The 16225-nt window shown below is 41.8% G+C and overlaps 1 protein-coding gene across 4 annotated transcripts in view; it reads right to left on the bottom strand.

Moving 5' to 3' along the window:
* Positions 1–16225, bottom strand: part of RNF157 (ring finger protein 157) — a 534437-nt gene that overhangs the window by 398786 nt on the left and 119426 nt on the right. For all 4 annotated transcript variants that reach the window (XM_085616934.1, XM_085616937.1, XM_085616935.1 and 1 more), the window contains exon 2: positions 8551–8669. In XM_085616934.1, the coding sequence (XP_085473060.1) occupies positions 8551–8669 (119 nt within the window). The remainder of the gene's footprint in view (positions 1–8550; positions 8670–16225) is intronic.

The raw sequence follows: 16225 nt of genomic DNA, 5'->3' as shown, positions 1-16225 counted from the left end.
TTTGTATCTCTAAAATTATTATACTACAGTGCTTTTTTTTTTTAAACATCCAACACTTTTACTTATTTTTGGATGGTCACTATTCCTGCCTTCTTCTCCTGTGGTGTATGGGTCACATTCGTCCGCTCCTAAATACTACCCATCGTTCTCTTCCATAATTCAAGATGGCGAATGACCTTCACACCTCCTCTAGATCATCCTCTTCTGGCGCTAAACCAAAGAGACATAAAAATGATCCAGTTTCTCCCATTCATACCTCACAAAATCCTGTTTTGGACTCTATTTTAGAGGAGGTACGTGGTCTTCAGCCCTTTATGGTCACCAATAACAAAAAGTTTAAACAAATTGAAGACCGCTGGATAATCATGGAGGGCAAGGTTGTGGATCTTGAACAACGTGTTGGGGACCTCCAAGATATCTCTACTAAAATTCCTATGTTGGAGCAAGAAATTCATAATCTTAAGCTACACACGAAGACTTGGAAAATCGTAATCGAAGGAACAATCTCTGCCTTTATGGCCTGCCGTAAAATATTGAAGGTCCAGATATGTTATCCTTTCTGAAAAAATTCCTGCCGGAACTCTTAGATCTTCAAACTCCATCACCTCTTAACATACAACGGGCGCATCGTTTGGGTCGTCTTCAACCTAACTAACAAACCACGTGGTATCATCATGCTTTTCTTAGATTTTACTGAATTGATGCAGGTCTTGAAGGCAGTTACATTCAAACAACGCCTCACATGGTCAGGTCATAATATTTTTATCTCACAAGATGTTTCAAATGCAACGAATGCACCCCGTAAGGAATTTTTGGCTCTCCGTCCCCAGATGAGACACTTGAACATTCAATATGGTATTCCCCACCCATGTCTTTGCAAAGTTACTCATGAAGGAAGGTCACGTTCTTTTGATGATCCTGCTAAACTGAAACTCTTTCTCAATAATATCTCTCCTCGAAATATGGAAAACTAATGTTTTAATCTTGCTTAGTTTTACTAGTTAATTGGTTGTTGTTGCTCCTATAATTATACCTTTACCTTCTTTCTCCGACTTGTTCTTCCTTTCAACTATTTTTTTTTCTATTTTACTCCACTTTTTTCCCTCCACTCTCGATTTCCTATTACTGTTGCTAATTTACTTATTTCTGAGGCTTATCATTATTTATTCACTCGTACCGCTGTCTTTGCTTTTGTAGTCACCATGCCCATTTCGTCGTGTTGCTTGTTTTCCTTCAGATCTGGATTCTTTCCCTTGAACTGCTTACTTTCCTCATTTTTCTGTTTTTCTCGCTTTACTTTCTTTCTCTCTTCCTCTATCATCCTATTGTCTTTCTACTTTTTTTTTACGGTGCATTTTCATTATCAATTTTTTGTCTATATAAAAGTCTTTCATTATATTTTTTTTGTGCATATCCTTCTTTATTATGTTGCTTGACGCTTGTGCCTATTAATGTTACTTACTGTTGTACATTTTGTTTTTTGTATTCATCTAATAAGTGGTGTTTCTTTGCTTCCAGTTGATCTCCTGAAGTGTATAATCTCTATTCATGTCTTACCCTCCCTTTCCTCCATTTTGTGTAAAGTTGTCACGTGGAATGTTCGTGGTCTTAGAAACCCCGTCAAAAGACAAAAGGTACTCTCTCATTTGTCTAAATTGAATCATCATGTTTCATTTATTCAAGAAACGCATTGTAATGATGTAGAATCCCTTAAATTGAAAAGGCAATGGGTGGGTCAAGTTGTTTATTCTCCAGCCTCTAATCGGAAAGGCGGTGTAGCTATACTGTTTCATAAATCGATCCATGTACAAATTTTATCTACGCAAGGTGATAGTGATGGACGCTGGGTAATGGCTAAGGTTGTTATACAAAATAAAGAACTTGTTTTATTGAATATTTACGGCCCTGTTAAACCAGACCCAGACTTTTGGAATAGTATTACGAGCTTACTATCCTCTATTGATGGCCCAAATATTATTGTTGCTGGGGACTTTAATCAATGGTTAGACCCCTTTTCAGATAGACAATCTGAAATGTAAATTTAATCCTGATAAAACTCATAAATCATTTCAATCTGCCATTGCCTCTCATTCATTATACAATGTTTGGAAGACCTGTAACCCTGATACCCTTGAGTTTACTTTTTTTTCTAATGTTCACCATACTCGTTCTAGGATTGACTATATTTTGATTAGTAAACCCCTACTCCCATCTATTCAATCCTCTGAGTTTGGATCTATTTTGATTTCTGACCATGCCCCCGTTTTTTCTGCTTTGGATCTTTCCCTGAGTTCTCCAAAATTTGGTCGTTGGAAACTTAATAATTTTTTGTTGGCAGACACTGCTTTTGTTACTGAAGCTACTACCTTTATTAGCGAGTTTTTTACTATTAACAACCCTTTGGACACCTCCATTACTAACAACTGGGATGCCTTTAAGGCTTCCTTCCGTGCCTTTGCTATTTCATACTCTGCAAAAAAGAAGAAAACCGCTAAAGCCAAGTATGCAACTTTACTTCAACTTAAACTGCTGGAACATAATTACTTTACTTCTAGATCTTCCTCTGTTCTTCATGAATTGATTAAGGCCAAATCTGCTCTTAACAAGCTCGCCACAATTGATGCATGCAATGTTTTTCTTAAAATTAAATCTAAATATCACGGGGTTCAAAATAAAGCTGGCAAGATGTTGGCCAATTACTTAAAAATTAAAGCTGAACGTAAAAATATAGGTCCTATTTTAAATGAATCTACCAATAATTTAGCGTCCTCTGATGAAGATATTGCTACTGCATTTCATGATTATTATCAATCATTATATTCTGATGATACAAATTCCTCTGCTCAAAATTTACACACCTTTTTTTTCGGGCCTCCCTAAACCACCTCCGCTTCCTTATAAATTTGAATTACTAGAAAGAGAGATTTCTCTTCAGGAGATAACGGAAGCCATTAAATCCTTAAAAAAAAAAAAAAAAAAAAAAAAAAAATCGAAAGCACCAGGTCCTGATGGTCTTTCTGTTGATTTTTTTCCACTTTTCCCTCTATTTTTGCTCCCAAACTTCTGGCCCTTTTTAACTCATTCATTGTTGACTCCAAAGCATCTAGCTCTTTTATGGAGGCTTTAATTGTCCTTATTCCCAAACCTGATAAGGATCATTCCCTCTGTAAAAACTATCGCCCCATTTCAATAATCAATTATGACTAAGATATTTGCTAAAATCCTCGCCACTCGCCTTGAGAGTATCATTCCACTATTAGTTAAGACAGATCAAGTTGGTTTTGTTAAGGGCAGATTGGCTTCGGACAATGCTCGCATGTTTGCTAATGTTATCTCCTTCTGGAGAAAGTATGAATCCCCACTTGCAGCAATGTCCTTAGATGCCGAAAAGGCTTTCGATCGCATAAACTGGCAATTTATGTTCAATACACTCAAATGGTTTGGTTTTGGTCCAAATTTTATTTCTTATGTTAAATTGCTATGTTCTTTCCCTCGTGCTAGTATTTATGTTAAAAACCATTTTTCTAAATCTTTTCCGTTATATAGAGGCACACGCCAAGGTTGTCCCCTCTCACCCTTATTTGTTTTGTGCCTTGAACCTTTCCTTGAGCGTATTCGAATTAATTCAAGTATTTCTGGCTTTTCACATCATTCTATAGAAACCAAATTGTCAGCATATGCTGATGATATTCTGGTTTATATGTCTGACCTTAATACCTCCCTCCCTTCCTTTTTGGATAAAGTTCAGCTATATTCCAGTATTTCTGGATAGAAGTTGAACTTTTCTAAGACAGAAGTCTTACCCTTGAACTCTTTGTTATCAATATATGTTTAATAATACTAATTGTACCTGGTGTCCCACAAAAATTAAATACCTTGGTATTTGGTTTTCTTCTACCTTAGCTACCACCATTAGCTATACGTTTAATGTCCTGCTTACCAAAATACAATCACTCCTTCTTTCTTGCTCTCCCCTTCATTTGTCATGGTGGGGTAGATTAGATACGATTAAAATGTTGATAGTGCCCCATGTCCTTTATACATTATATATGTTACCTTTTTGAATTCCTGCTTCATATTTTTCACAGATTAATTCGATTTGGACAACGTTTTTATGGAATAACAAACACCCCCGAATTGCTCTTATGAAACTCAAACGTCCCAAAACAGAAGGGGGTGTACGTTTTCCAGATTTTAAATCTTATCATTCTGTATTTTTAATTAGTCAATGTTTTGCCTTAACTTATGATTTTTCAGATATCCCTATCCCTCGTTGGATTGTTATGAGCGTTTCCTATTAAAAGATTTTTCTTTTCAAGATATAATATATATGTCTAATTGCACCTTCATATCAGATAATCCTATTTTAAAATACTCCAGACAATTATTATATAATATTTTTTCTGATGGTCTAGATTGATATCAATGTTTTTTGTCTTCCACTATTTGGTATAACAAATTTATCAAATATAAACGTAAATCATTTTATTACAAACACTGGAAGGAGAAGAGAATTATTTTTATTTATCAATTAATCCAACATAATTCTGTTATTCCCTTCCATGAATTACAATTACAATATCATTTACCTGATTTATTTTTTTAATGAATATCTTTTAATATCAAAAGCTTTGCAGTCTTATTTATCTTCCAATAATTTCCCTTTAGCTTCTCCCTTAATCACTTCACCCTCACCGTTATATAGTGTTTCTCAGGCGCATAGGCCTAAGGCTGCCTTTATTTACAAGATGTTGTTATCACCTGTTACTGAACTACCTCAATCCCTTGTCGAATTACTCTGGGAAATTGACTTATCTTTGTCACTCACTATTTCTTCTTGGGACAAATTATGGCTCAAGTTATTTAAAACTTTTATTGCCACACGTATTACTCAATCCCTTAACTTTATTTATAGTAGAGCTGTTATTACCCCTGTTTATATATCCAAGTTTTCTCCTACTTCCTCATCCCTCTGTTGGTCTTGTTCTGAATCTACTGGGACTTTAATTCATCAACTGTACGATTGTTCGAATATATTAAAGTTCTGGCAATCTATTTGGTCTAAATGTATGACAATATTTCAATGTAATATTCCATTAACAATACAAAATGTTTTTCTAGGTTCCTCCTCACCTGATTTTGATGTTCCTAATCATATTACTTTGTTTGATTTATTTATTGCTATAGCATTTAAAGTGATTTTGTCCAGTTGGAAAGATAACTCTAAATTATCAATATTAACTTAGTGGAACTATATTTGTGACGAACACAGAATTGCTACTGTTTCTTCTCTTACTCCTCCTCAGAAAATTAAATCTGACCTACTTTGGCTACCTTTTACTTCTTATCTTTCTACACATGAACCTGCATCCTAATTTCCTACTTTCTCCTAATTTCTAACTCTCTTTGTTCCTTTTTTTCTCTCTGCCTTTCTTTTCTTCTTCTCCTCTATATCTCTTTCTTCCCTCATCTTTTTTCTATCTTTTCTCACTTTTATTTATCTTCTACGGTTTTGAATAATTTGCTCATATTTTCTCTTTATATTAATTGTTGTATTTTATTCATATTGCGTTCATTTAACTATTATATGTTTCTCTTTTTCTGAAAACGTAATAAAAAATTATTAAACAAAAATAAAAAAGGTATTGGCTAACACAAGCTCTAGAAAGGAAAAGAGGCACCACAGGCAGAAAGGACAATGGAGTCTGGAGAATCGCCTTGTTCACGTGACAAAACGTGAAAGGGTCACAGAAAGTTTTTCAAGTTACTGGGTAAAGTTTTGCTGGGTAAACGTTTTTTTGTGCTGCCAGAAAAACATTTTTCAGAATTGGTAGCTTAAGAAAATGGCTGTTTTATTTCCCATAGTAGCAAGGTATCTTTTTAGGCCAGTGCCGTAAGGCATCTGCATACAGTGACTTTAATACAGCACCGTGCGAGCTTTGACAGGGCAGTGACGCTAACTCACCTACCAGCCCGAGGGCCTAGACCTACAGACCTCCCTACAGCAGCCGCAGCGTCACACACTGGACCCAGGTGTTAACTCAAGCGCCTGTCCTCAGCTGTTCATTCCTCTGCTGCTAGCCGACCTGGAAAGCCGTGCTCACTGGGACCCCTGGAGAGCACTGATTTTTTAAAGTTGATTATTTTAAGCACTTCCCCTTGGACCTACTGACTGTTAAGTAAACGATGATAGCGTTGTATCTCAATGTTACTATTCTGTGTTTTTGATAAGTAACCGTTTTTGATCCAATATCAATGTATATTTTATTCTGATTGCGCTCATGATCACTCTTTACTTTCCAGCGGCATTTTAGTCCCTATAATTTTACGTTTCTCATTATATGGACCATACGTTCTTCATCTCTCGACTAAATGACATTGGTATTGTTGATTCCACCAGCGGCTTCTTCACACCGAGATTAAAGCCTATCCCCATCAGACAATGGTAGCACCTGACAAACACAGCTTTGCAAAGGTTTCCCGCCTTTCATCTGCTCTCCCAGGCACCGAATAACAAATGCAGTGCTTGCATAACAGGGATGAGAAAAGTAAATCCGTACATCTAATCCTACCGCATCAGTTTATATGAAAGTTCAGTTAATGAATGCATCTGCTGAAAAAAGAAACCAGTGAAGCCAGCAGATCAGCTGTTGGAATCTTTCTTTCAGGATAGACGTATCCTCTCGTTTTTAGATTGGTAAAAACGAATCCACCTACTTCGTACAGTGCTACAAATTGAAAACTGTGGCAGGAAGCGCTATACTGAAATAAATTCTTATTAAGATGTACCTGAAAGAAGCATTTGGAACTGCCATGGCAAAATACTAGGACACCGTGATTGTAAGTTTATCCTCCGAGCTCAACAGGTCATCCAGTAATCTCACCCTCCTCCCGAGCGCCTGGGAACATTATTATGGATACACACTACTAAGGCAAGTACAGTCCTTCTCATGAAAGCTTAAATAAACATTCAGATTTTAAATCACTGCTAGTGCACAACGAGATTTCCCCCCTGCCCAGGTCCACTATCAGGAGTTCTGCTCCTAGGGGTGAGCTTTACCACACTACTCTTGGTCGACTTGTGAAGTTCAGGCAGTGGAAGGCCTCAGCCACTTTAGCTTCCATAGAATGATGCATCTTCATATAGAACATATCCATTAGAATCAGAAACACATTTATCTATGTTGGACCCATGACCGGGGAAAGGGCAAAGGCGGTTGGAGGTACGACTAGGGAGCCTATAATGGGCCCCAGGGCAGATCCACGGGAATCGGGAAACAAGATTTGGTCAGAGTCGCTTCAAGCTTAGGGATGGATTCATCAAGTACATGCCTAACCTTAACAATCACGTAAGTACCAGTCCTTCTTAGCCACATCAAATCAAGGTCTGAGTAAATAAGGAGTCTTGCACTCAACATTGCAAAACCACCAGTGAAAGGATTTGAAGGGCTGAAAGTAAGGCCTGGACTGGAGGTTTTCCCTTCTTGCTACTGCTACTAACCTTGCCAAACAGAACCCGATATTTTGATATAACACAGCTTTTTGGAGGTCCTTTACTCAAAGGTATTCTTCAGGGACGAATGCACTGCCTCCTATAGGAACTATACACCTTTCACTAATGTGGATGGGAGAACAGATCAGCACAGCGATGCGTTCTGTATAGGAGCCATGTGACTTGTCAGACTGTGTTTGATGACAGAGATGGTTTCACTGACGGCTCCATTCTTCCCTTTCTCATATTTTGACAAGCAGAGTGTAACCTCTGATTTCCAGAATGTTCTAGATATGCAGAGTAGATTTAATTTGTGGAACTGAATCGAAAATCTAAGTGTGTTCCATTTGAATTTATTGCAGAAGTTGCAGGGGTTTTGCGAGTGACACAGACTATCTCAGAGGTAGTCAGGGGAGTTTAATCAGTGTGAGGATTTTTTGGTCTCAGAACTTCTTCCCATTGCGGGAAATTTTGATATCTGCTGTTTAGGTCCAGCAGTGCTGGATACCCTTTTAGAAATCAGGGTTTCCACAATAGTGAGAAGACGCGTACCCAAGCGTGATCCGAAGGCAAAAGAGACTATACGTGAGGGTGCAAAGAATGAACTACATGAAGGTGTCATCACAAACAATACCTCAACCAAGAAACACTAGTGAAGAAAAAAAAACTATAACGAGCCCCTAACAACTACAATTTCAATTAACATTACTTTGTGCAACAACGAAACTGCTACAACGAAGTCCTTAAAAACCAAAAATGACTATTTACATCCATTTAAAAGCAATATATTACTGTACTTTCTTTCCCTCAGCTTTAATCCTCACCTTAAACCTAACTCTGACCCCTCAAATTACTCTAAATGAATCCAACCCTTATTTGCACGTGTTATTTAAAATATCGACAATAAGCCCACATGGCTGATCAGAAAGTGCCGTGCAGGGGACGGCACCAATTTCCTAGCCTCTGAGAAAGAATACATATTTTCAAGGGATGAGCGTTGTCGCACTTTAAAGCAATCACACTTGCACAAGAATCACAGGTGAACAGATGCACTGTACCACAACAGGTCGGGTTCCAAGGAAGTTGAGATCACTGTTCTCCCCAAACAGATAACCCTCGGGATGTGTAGAGTCAAACTTCTCTCCTCCCATGATAAAATGGCTGGCAAAGTAACTGCCTACAAGAAAAAAGAAAAGCAAGGTTTGAATAACGTTAACTTCCTATATATGGTGCAAAATTCACTTTACAAAGAAGAGAGAGGAAGATAAAGAGAAGAGCAATGTAAAGAAAGACAGAGGACAATGAGGCATTACAACAAAAGAAAAGGTACAGAGGCAGCGTAGGTATCAGAAAAATGAAAGTCGGGAACGCAAAAGTGGTAGAAATAGGATGGTGGGTATAAATTTGGAGATAAAGCAAGTGTGGGAGTCTAGGAATAGGGAAGGAAAGAACAAGAAGTAATAAAGAAGTCGTAGAAGGACGACTGTTGGGATTAGGCGGTCGAAACCTTCACAGTGACATAAAAAAGTAACCAAATTGTTCTAGATTTTGTGTGCTACACCTAAAGTTCAATTATTTTGTGCTATGAATTAGTGACAACTTGAAAGAAAAAAAAACAAGTATCAATTTAACACATGAATTCCATAAATATCAGATCTGAATTCTTTTTTGTGCTCTTTGTGAAAGCGCAGAATATGGCCATTCTCAGTGAAGTTAGTCAATGGCTGAAGTGGGCTGACCCATTTCACCATGCTGTATGCTGTAGTGGGCAAAAGAAAAATGTGAATGACACAAAAACAGACCAATGGATGAGGCAGAGTGGCTAAGAGCCCCATAAGTATATTTTACATATATATATATTTTTGTTTTTTTAAAGCAAAAGGCCCTAAAAATTATTGCAAACGGAAGGTGGAATACAGTGATTCTGATAATTGATAGCTTTAACTTGTGAAGATGAACACGGACATGTGGACGGCCTTTTGGGCCTTCTGTTGAATGCAACACTGAATTTGGTCACCAAACAGGTATCGATTCTTGCCACAGCCTTTGATGAATGTGCGTATTACTAAGACCAAACCTTTCTTCAGAAGCTCGGTTCCCCTAGCAAGCAAGTATATTGAAGTAGCATCATCTGCTACAATACATACAGGAGAGACTCATCGTATTGAGAGACGTGTTCTTAAACAGGTCTACGATAGGATGTGGGAGTCAAGGTAAACGTGAGGGAGGAAAAGAAATATAACACCAATACCTCCATCCCATCAGTACTCCCAAGCACCACCAGCACCATGCCTCCACTCATACATTCATAATTCAAGCTCTACTCCAGTCCTTTGCTGCTTGAGTGACATTTTAAGGGCAAGCCAAAAGGGAGCAACAGACACAAATGTAAAGCCAAAGACGCTTTCCGAAATCGCCATCTGTACAACAGCATAGCTCAACTTTGAGACCACAATCATTGATTCAACTGTGGATAAAAGCACCTATTGAAAGCATCGGAGGTTTGAGCACTGAATCCTGGTGAATAAATCCAAGAACTTACATTTCACCTTCTTGACTCTTAAGCATACGCCTTAGAAGAAACCTTAAAATGGGTGTCCACAATAACCACCTGCTACGAATATTATCACCAAATGACATAAGTGAGGATTTTTAGATTTCTGTGAAGGAAGCAGGACACAAGTATACAGCAGACCGACGACTGACTACTGTTCTCATTGCAGGGCATGTGGGGAGGGAGGTCAAGAAAGAGATGGGGCTGGTGATAAGTGGGTTTACCTGTGCATGGACATCATTCTGAAGAGGGGAAATAGGGACTTGAAAATGGGAAGTGGCAATTCGGTTCCAAATTCAAATGGGAGGATGTCCCAGTGTAAGGGAATTGAATTTTGGTTTGGGCATAGGGCCATTAAGGGATGGAAAGGAAGTGAAAGTTAGTATACTGCATTTTTTGATGTGGGACCGCAACAGTGGTGCTTTTGAGAGAAGTATGATGGTAGGTGCTAAGGACAGCTAGGTACACTATGGTTTGCAGGCAGCAAACTGATTTAATGGTGGTACAGGGACCAACTGATGAAAGAATATATGGTTCAAAACTGCAACATTTAGTTGGGGTGGAAAGGCACACTTTACACGTCAGGTGCCAGAAAGGGGGCTGCCACTAGCCCAACCTACTAATGACCAGTGGAATCGAAAATGTGTAGGCCTTCAGAATAGGAACCTGGTGTAAAGGCAGAAGTGGAGATGATGAATGCCTCACACTATGGTCAAACTGCACTCGGCGATTCCTTGAAGACTGACAGTGAGGAAACATGTAAGGGAGATTGGAGTAGGGAAAATAACAGGATTGGGCAGCAGAAGAAATAATTCCTAGAGGAAGTAAGCATAAGCGAGTGAATAACCATGCTGTGTTATTTAGCTATGAGACAGTCAGAAATGTGTTATTCAATGTCAAAGGCATTTCAAGTAGGGAAAGACCGGATTATCATTAGCAAGGAAGGTAACGGAGAACTCTAAGGGGGAAACAATGTGGATGAAGGAGGTAGCTGTAAAGGGAAAGTAACATACTCCGGGACGAGGTTAGAGTGACGGCAACCGATATGGGGTGCTGTTGTGGAATAGGTAGCACAGGGGCACAGAGAAGTAGTCTAATAAGTATATGGAGAACCAGTTGCGTATTTCTCGGATGCTCAATAAGACTAGAGTAGGTAGCCTAGTGGAATAATCAACCACATTAAATGATACTGAGAGGTAAAGGGAGGAGCAGGGCAATGTGTTGAGCAGAAATTAGGAAGCAAACGCCTCTATGATGGCAGTCTCTGTAAAATGCAGTTAACAAAATCCAAATATCCGTGGTCGAATTGTGCGCAGAAGGTGTTGGGGGGGGGGGGGCAGAGCTCAGCAGCAGCAGTGTGGAAATAAATGAGTTTGGCAGAGTGGAGAAAGGATATGGAAGAGAGTAACAAGACGTGGAGGGACCACGAGAAGAGGATTTAGTATGATCCTGATGAGGGAGATATTTGCAGTAAAAGAGGAAACAAGTAAATTGTTGATACATTGAGTGTGGCATGCAATGGATGAGGGAAAGGAGCTTAGTACAGAGGGAAGATGTCAAACATGAGGCTAGAGTAATTTATGAAGGCATCCTACTTAGAGACTTTACTAAATCTAAGCATGTGTCAGGTATACCAGAACTTGTGTGCCTGCCTTCCTCCACTTACAAACACAAATGTACATCTGGAAATTTCAAGAGGGTGCATGGGGGGTGGGAGGGGCATGTGCTGACCCAAGCTTACCGCTATAGGTCAGTGAGAGCAGCGAGTCAAAGAAGATAGTGAGAGTGAAACTGTGTAGTCAGGCAAGAGGGACATGATTAAAGTGCTCAAGTTATAGACAGAATGAGTTTATGGATCAAGTAAAAGAGGTGGTGTTACACCTTGGCGTGGTTTCTTCCTTACTTTTTACCTTCAAAACTCCTGTTTTTACTGACTTTGTTTCGCTTGCCTTAGGACTCTGTGCACTTTACCACTCGTAAACAGTGCTAAAGTGTTTGTATACTCTGCTTAAAACATGATAACATTGGCATATTTAATTTACTTATAAGTCCCTAGTAAAGTGCACTGCACGTGCCCCGGACCTATAAATTAAATGCTAATAGTGGGCCTGCAGCACTGATTGTGCCTCCCACTTTAGTAGCCCTTCAAACATGCCTGTGTGTGCAGTTTTAACCTGCCATGTCGACATGGCAAAATAAACTTTTCCCAGGTGCAAACCTTCCTTTTTAATACATATAAATCACCATTAAGGAAGGCCATTCAGTGTACTTAAAAAGTTTTAAATTACAAATCTGAAAATTCCACTTTTAGAAAGTTGGCATTTTTTTTACCTTAGCCATTTAATGCCTGCAGCCTGTGTCTTAGACAAGACTGGGTGTAGTTGTAAGTTGGGCTTTTTGTATTCCTCATAGACAGTCACACGCAATGAGATTTCATGTGTATGGGAGGGAGAAGCTGGGCCCAGACTCACTTCCACCTGAATAGGGTAGGTCCGGTCTCCAAACAAAGAGCTGCATACGACCCTGTAGTTAGTCTGTGGCCAGGGTCAGAAAGGCAGGGCATCTGTGCATTTCAAATCATGCCTCTAGAAGCTTCTCCCCACTTCAAAGGCACTACTGTGTATAAAAGAAGGACCTCGGGCACCACCACTTCAATACACTTCTGGACCTGTGGACACTGCCAGGAAGAAGGACTACTGTGCTGCTACAAGGACTGACACTCTGCTGGACCATGATTCCCGGGGCTGATTGGCTGGACTCCGGATCTGAAACCTCAGGGACATAACAGGATTCCAACAACCTTGCATCAGCACCTGACCTCTGCCATCTGTGAATCTACCCTGCCAAGTGGTGCCACTCCAGCCCAGCACCCCTGGAAGTGGGCTTAACGTGCTTTGCCAGCCTCTGTGGTACCAGCGGATCAGGCTCATCTCCTCTGCTGCACCACGCACTTTGGTGCAGAACTGACTCATATCTGCTACTGTGTAGATTGGACCAGTCGCAAAGACTTGCATCACCGCCACAGCCCACATAGCCTTCTGAACCGCCACTGTGCGATGCATCCTCGGCACAGGCCCTTGCATCTCTGGTCTACGGCAGCCTCAATGACGACACCGCACTCCGCATCGCAGCTCTTCGGAACCGATGCATCGCACCCAACTGCATACCGCATCCCCGACTCCGGTTTGCGTATCGCAAGGCCCCATTTATGTGATCCTCGACGTTGACGCAACATCTTGGAACCAATGCATTGCATAGGCTGCGCGGCTCATCATCAACACAGATCCATGCAACGCTCCACAACCCAGGATTTAAGGTACCCTGTTCAGCAGGCCTAATTGGGTCTCTGTAGCTGGCCTGTGCTCCATCGCAGACATCCTGAACCTGGGTTTTGTCCTGGTCCAGCACAAATACATATCCACAGTTGGTGCTTTACACCTTTCGGCGCTTTTTACTCTAAAACCTATCAAATTCAATATCTCCAGTTCTACTAACTGGATTTTTGTCATTTTGGTCTTGTTTCATTTATTGAATTAAGCTCTATTTCTCTAACCCAGTGGGGGAATCTTCTTGTAAGGTGTTTGCATTGTTTTACAGTTTGAAGTAATTCACAAATACTTTACATGTTGCCTCCAAGTTAAGCTTGACTGCACTGTGCCAAGCTACCAGGAGAATGAGCGTAGGCTAACTTTGAGTATGCTTGTGCCTTACCTTAACTAGGATTGAGGTTGCTGCTTCATTAGGGCTCACACCCCAGTTAACCAATAACCCAATTTCTACCAAGAGGGGTTCACCGTGGAAATAGAAAGTAACATAGGTTCACCCACGGAGAATAGGTGTGAATATCTAACCAATCGTTGAGTGGAGAGGCAAGTCCTCTATGATGTGGGGGCATACAATCACTAGTAAGAATTTCTGTTCTGTCATTATGTTAACTCCTTTGTGCACCTTCAATCAGATAATGGAATCAGGAAGTGGTAGAGCCTTTTGTTGCTATTTTCTACCACCACATCTTGGGCCAATTGACACCCTAAGCCATGCTTTCCAACGCCACACTATTAATTTTGGCAGGCAAGTAGCTTGCTGCACCAACAAGGGAACTAAAATCCAGAGGAAATACAGAACAAGGCTGGGTCAGAGAAGAACTTATATCACATTGTATAGCTTCTCTATGGATACGCCAAGGAACAGGATACCCATTACCTCCAGAGTGTACAAGCGCATGTGAAAATATTTAGCAGACAGAGCAGGACATAACCTGGCTAAGTCTCGGATAGGGATCTTGGAATTTAAATACTCAACTTACTATGAAATCAAACATTCAGAGTTAATAGGATACAAATAAACAGTCTTTTTTCCCTCAAAGTTCATTAATATATCATTTTTACACACTGAAAAACTTTTTATTTCAATTCAGTTTCAAAACCAAGATTCTACCTCTGGAGGGCGAGGTACTGATTTTTGTCCACATTTGGGAACTGTGCTGCAGGCTGGGGGACCCTTGATCTATTGGGGGGGATGGGGGGGGACGGGTTGAGGCTTATGTCATGGAACGTCAATGGGTTGGGGGACCGTATCAAGCGGGGTGTAGTACTGCAATGTTTGCGTCGTTTGACTCCTGATGTGGTGTTTCTCCAGGAGACGCATCTGGTTGGCAATGTTTGTCATGCAATGAACAGGGGGGGATACCGCCTCGTGGCCCATTCTGGTTTCACAACTGGTTCCAGGGGGGTGGGCATTCTGCTGCGAACCTCACTTCCGGTGGAGATCACTAAGATAGTCTCGGATGACAGAGGGCGCTATGTGTGTTTGATTGGGAGGTGGGAGGGGCAGCCCCTTGCCCTGGTTTCAGTTTACGTCCCCCCGGGCCTCCAGAACTCCACCTTCACTGACTTGGGTCGAATGCTGCTTGACCTCCCGGACAGCCTCCTGCTCATGGGCGGGGACTTTAATTCTGTGGTTTCGGGTGAACTGGATCGTCACCCACCAAGGACCCTCCCCGCTGCCCAGGCATGGCTGGGTGGGATGCTGGAGACCTTCGGCCTGGTGGATAGTTGGAGATTAATGCATCCGACCCAATGTCAATTCACCTTTCACTCCGGGGCGCATGGGAGTCTCTCTAGGTTAGACTACTTCCTTATGCCCGCGGCGCAGACTGGTCGGATTCGAGAGGTCAGGCACCTGGCGCGGGGTATCTCCGACCATTCTCCGCTGTGGCTTGTTTTTGACACCGGGCCGCGGTCTGCAGGGCGGATCGCTCCCATTAACCCATGGTACCTGCGAGACCCTACGACTCGTGACAGCCTGGTTAAGGCTATGGACCAATACTTCCTGGATAACGAGGGGTCGGTGTCTTCTGCAATGTCCCTGTGGGAAGCCTTTAAAACCGTGATCCGCGGACACGCCCTTTCCCAGATAGTGGTGGCTAAGAGGGTCAAGAGTGAGGCAGTGGTGAGGCTGGAGACTGACATCTTGGGGCTGGAGTCGGCCTTGGAGGCGAATGTTACTCCGGACGGGCTCCATGCCCTCAGCCTGAAACAGTTTGAATATAGGTCCCTGGTCACTGATGCGGCCAAAACTATGTATAGGGAGCAGCAGGGTCGACTGTACGATGCCGGGGACAAGGCGGGAAAGTTGATCGCATGGCTGGACAGGAAGGAGAGAGTGAATCGTGTGGTCCCGGAGTTGCGTGCTGCGGATGGTGTGTGTGTGACGGAGCCTGACGAGATTGTGGAATGTTTTGCCGACCACCTCCGGGCTGTGTACTCCCCAGTGACTGACAGGGATGAGGACGACTCTCGCCTTCTACTGAGGGATATCGCCTTGCCCTGCCTGTCCGTTGAGGACCGTGAGCGGCTGGACGCCCCCTTGTCGGTGGATGAAATAGCGACCGCGATCCGCTCCCTTCGCTCGGGCAAGGCTATGGGTCCCAACGGTCTGCCCATTGAGCTATATAAATTGCGCCCTGACAAGCTTGCGCCCTTCCTCAGTCGCATGTTCCGTGAGTCTCTGGCGGCGGGTTCCCTCCCGGCCGATCAGCGTTTGGCCACGATAGTCGTTATCCCCAAGGAGGACAAGCCGCGAGATCGCTGTACTTCTTACCGGCCTATTTCACTGCTAAATGCGGAGCCTAAGATCCTGGCGAAAGTCCTTGCCAATCGTCTGTTGAGCGTCGTGTG

Source organism: Triturus cristatus, chromosome 7 (assembly GCF_964204655.1).
Source record: "Triturus cristatus chromosome 7, aTriCri1.1, whole genome shotgun sequence".
NCBI classification, from domain to species: Eukaryota; Metazoa; Chordata; class Amphibia; order Caudata; family Salamandridae; genus Triturus; species Triturus cristatus.
This window is presented reverse-complemented; position numbering and strand designations above follow the sequence as displayed.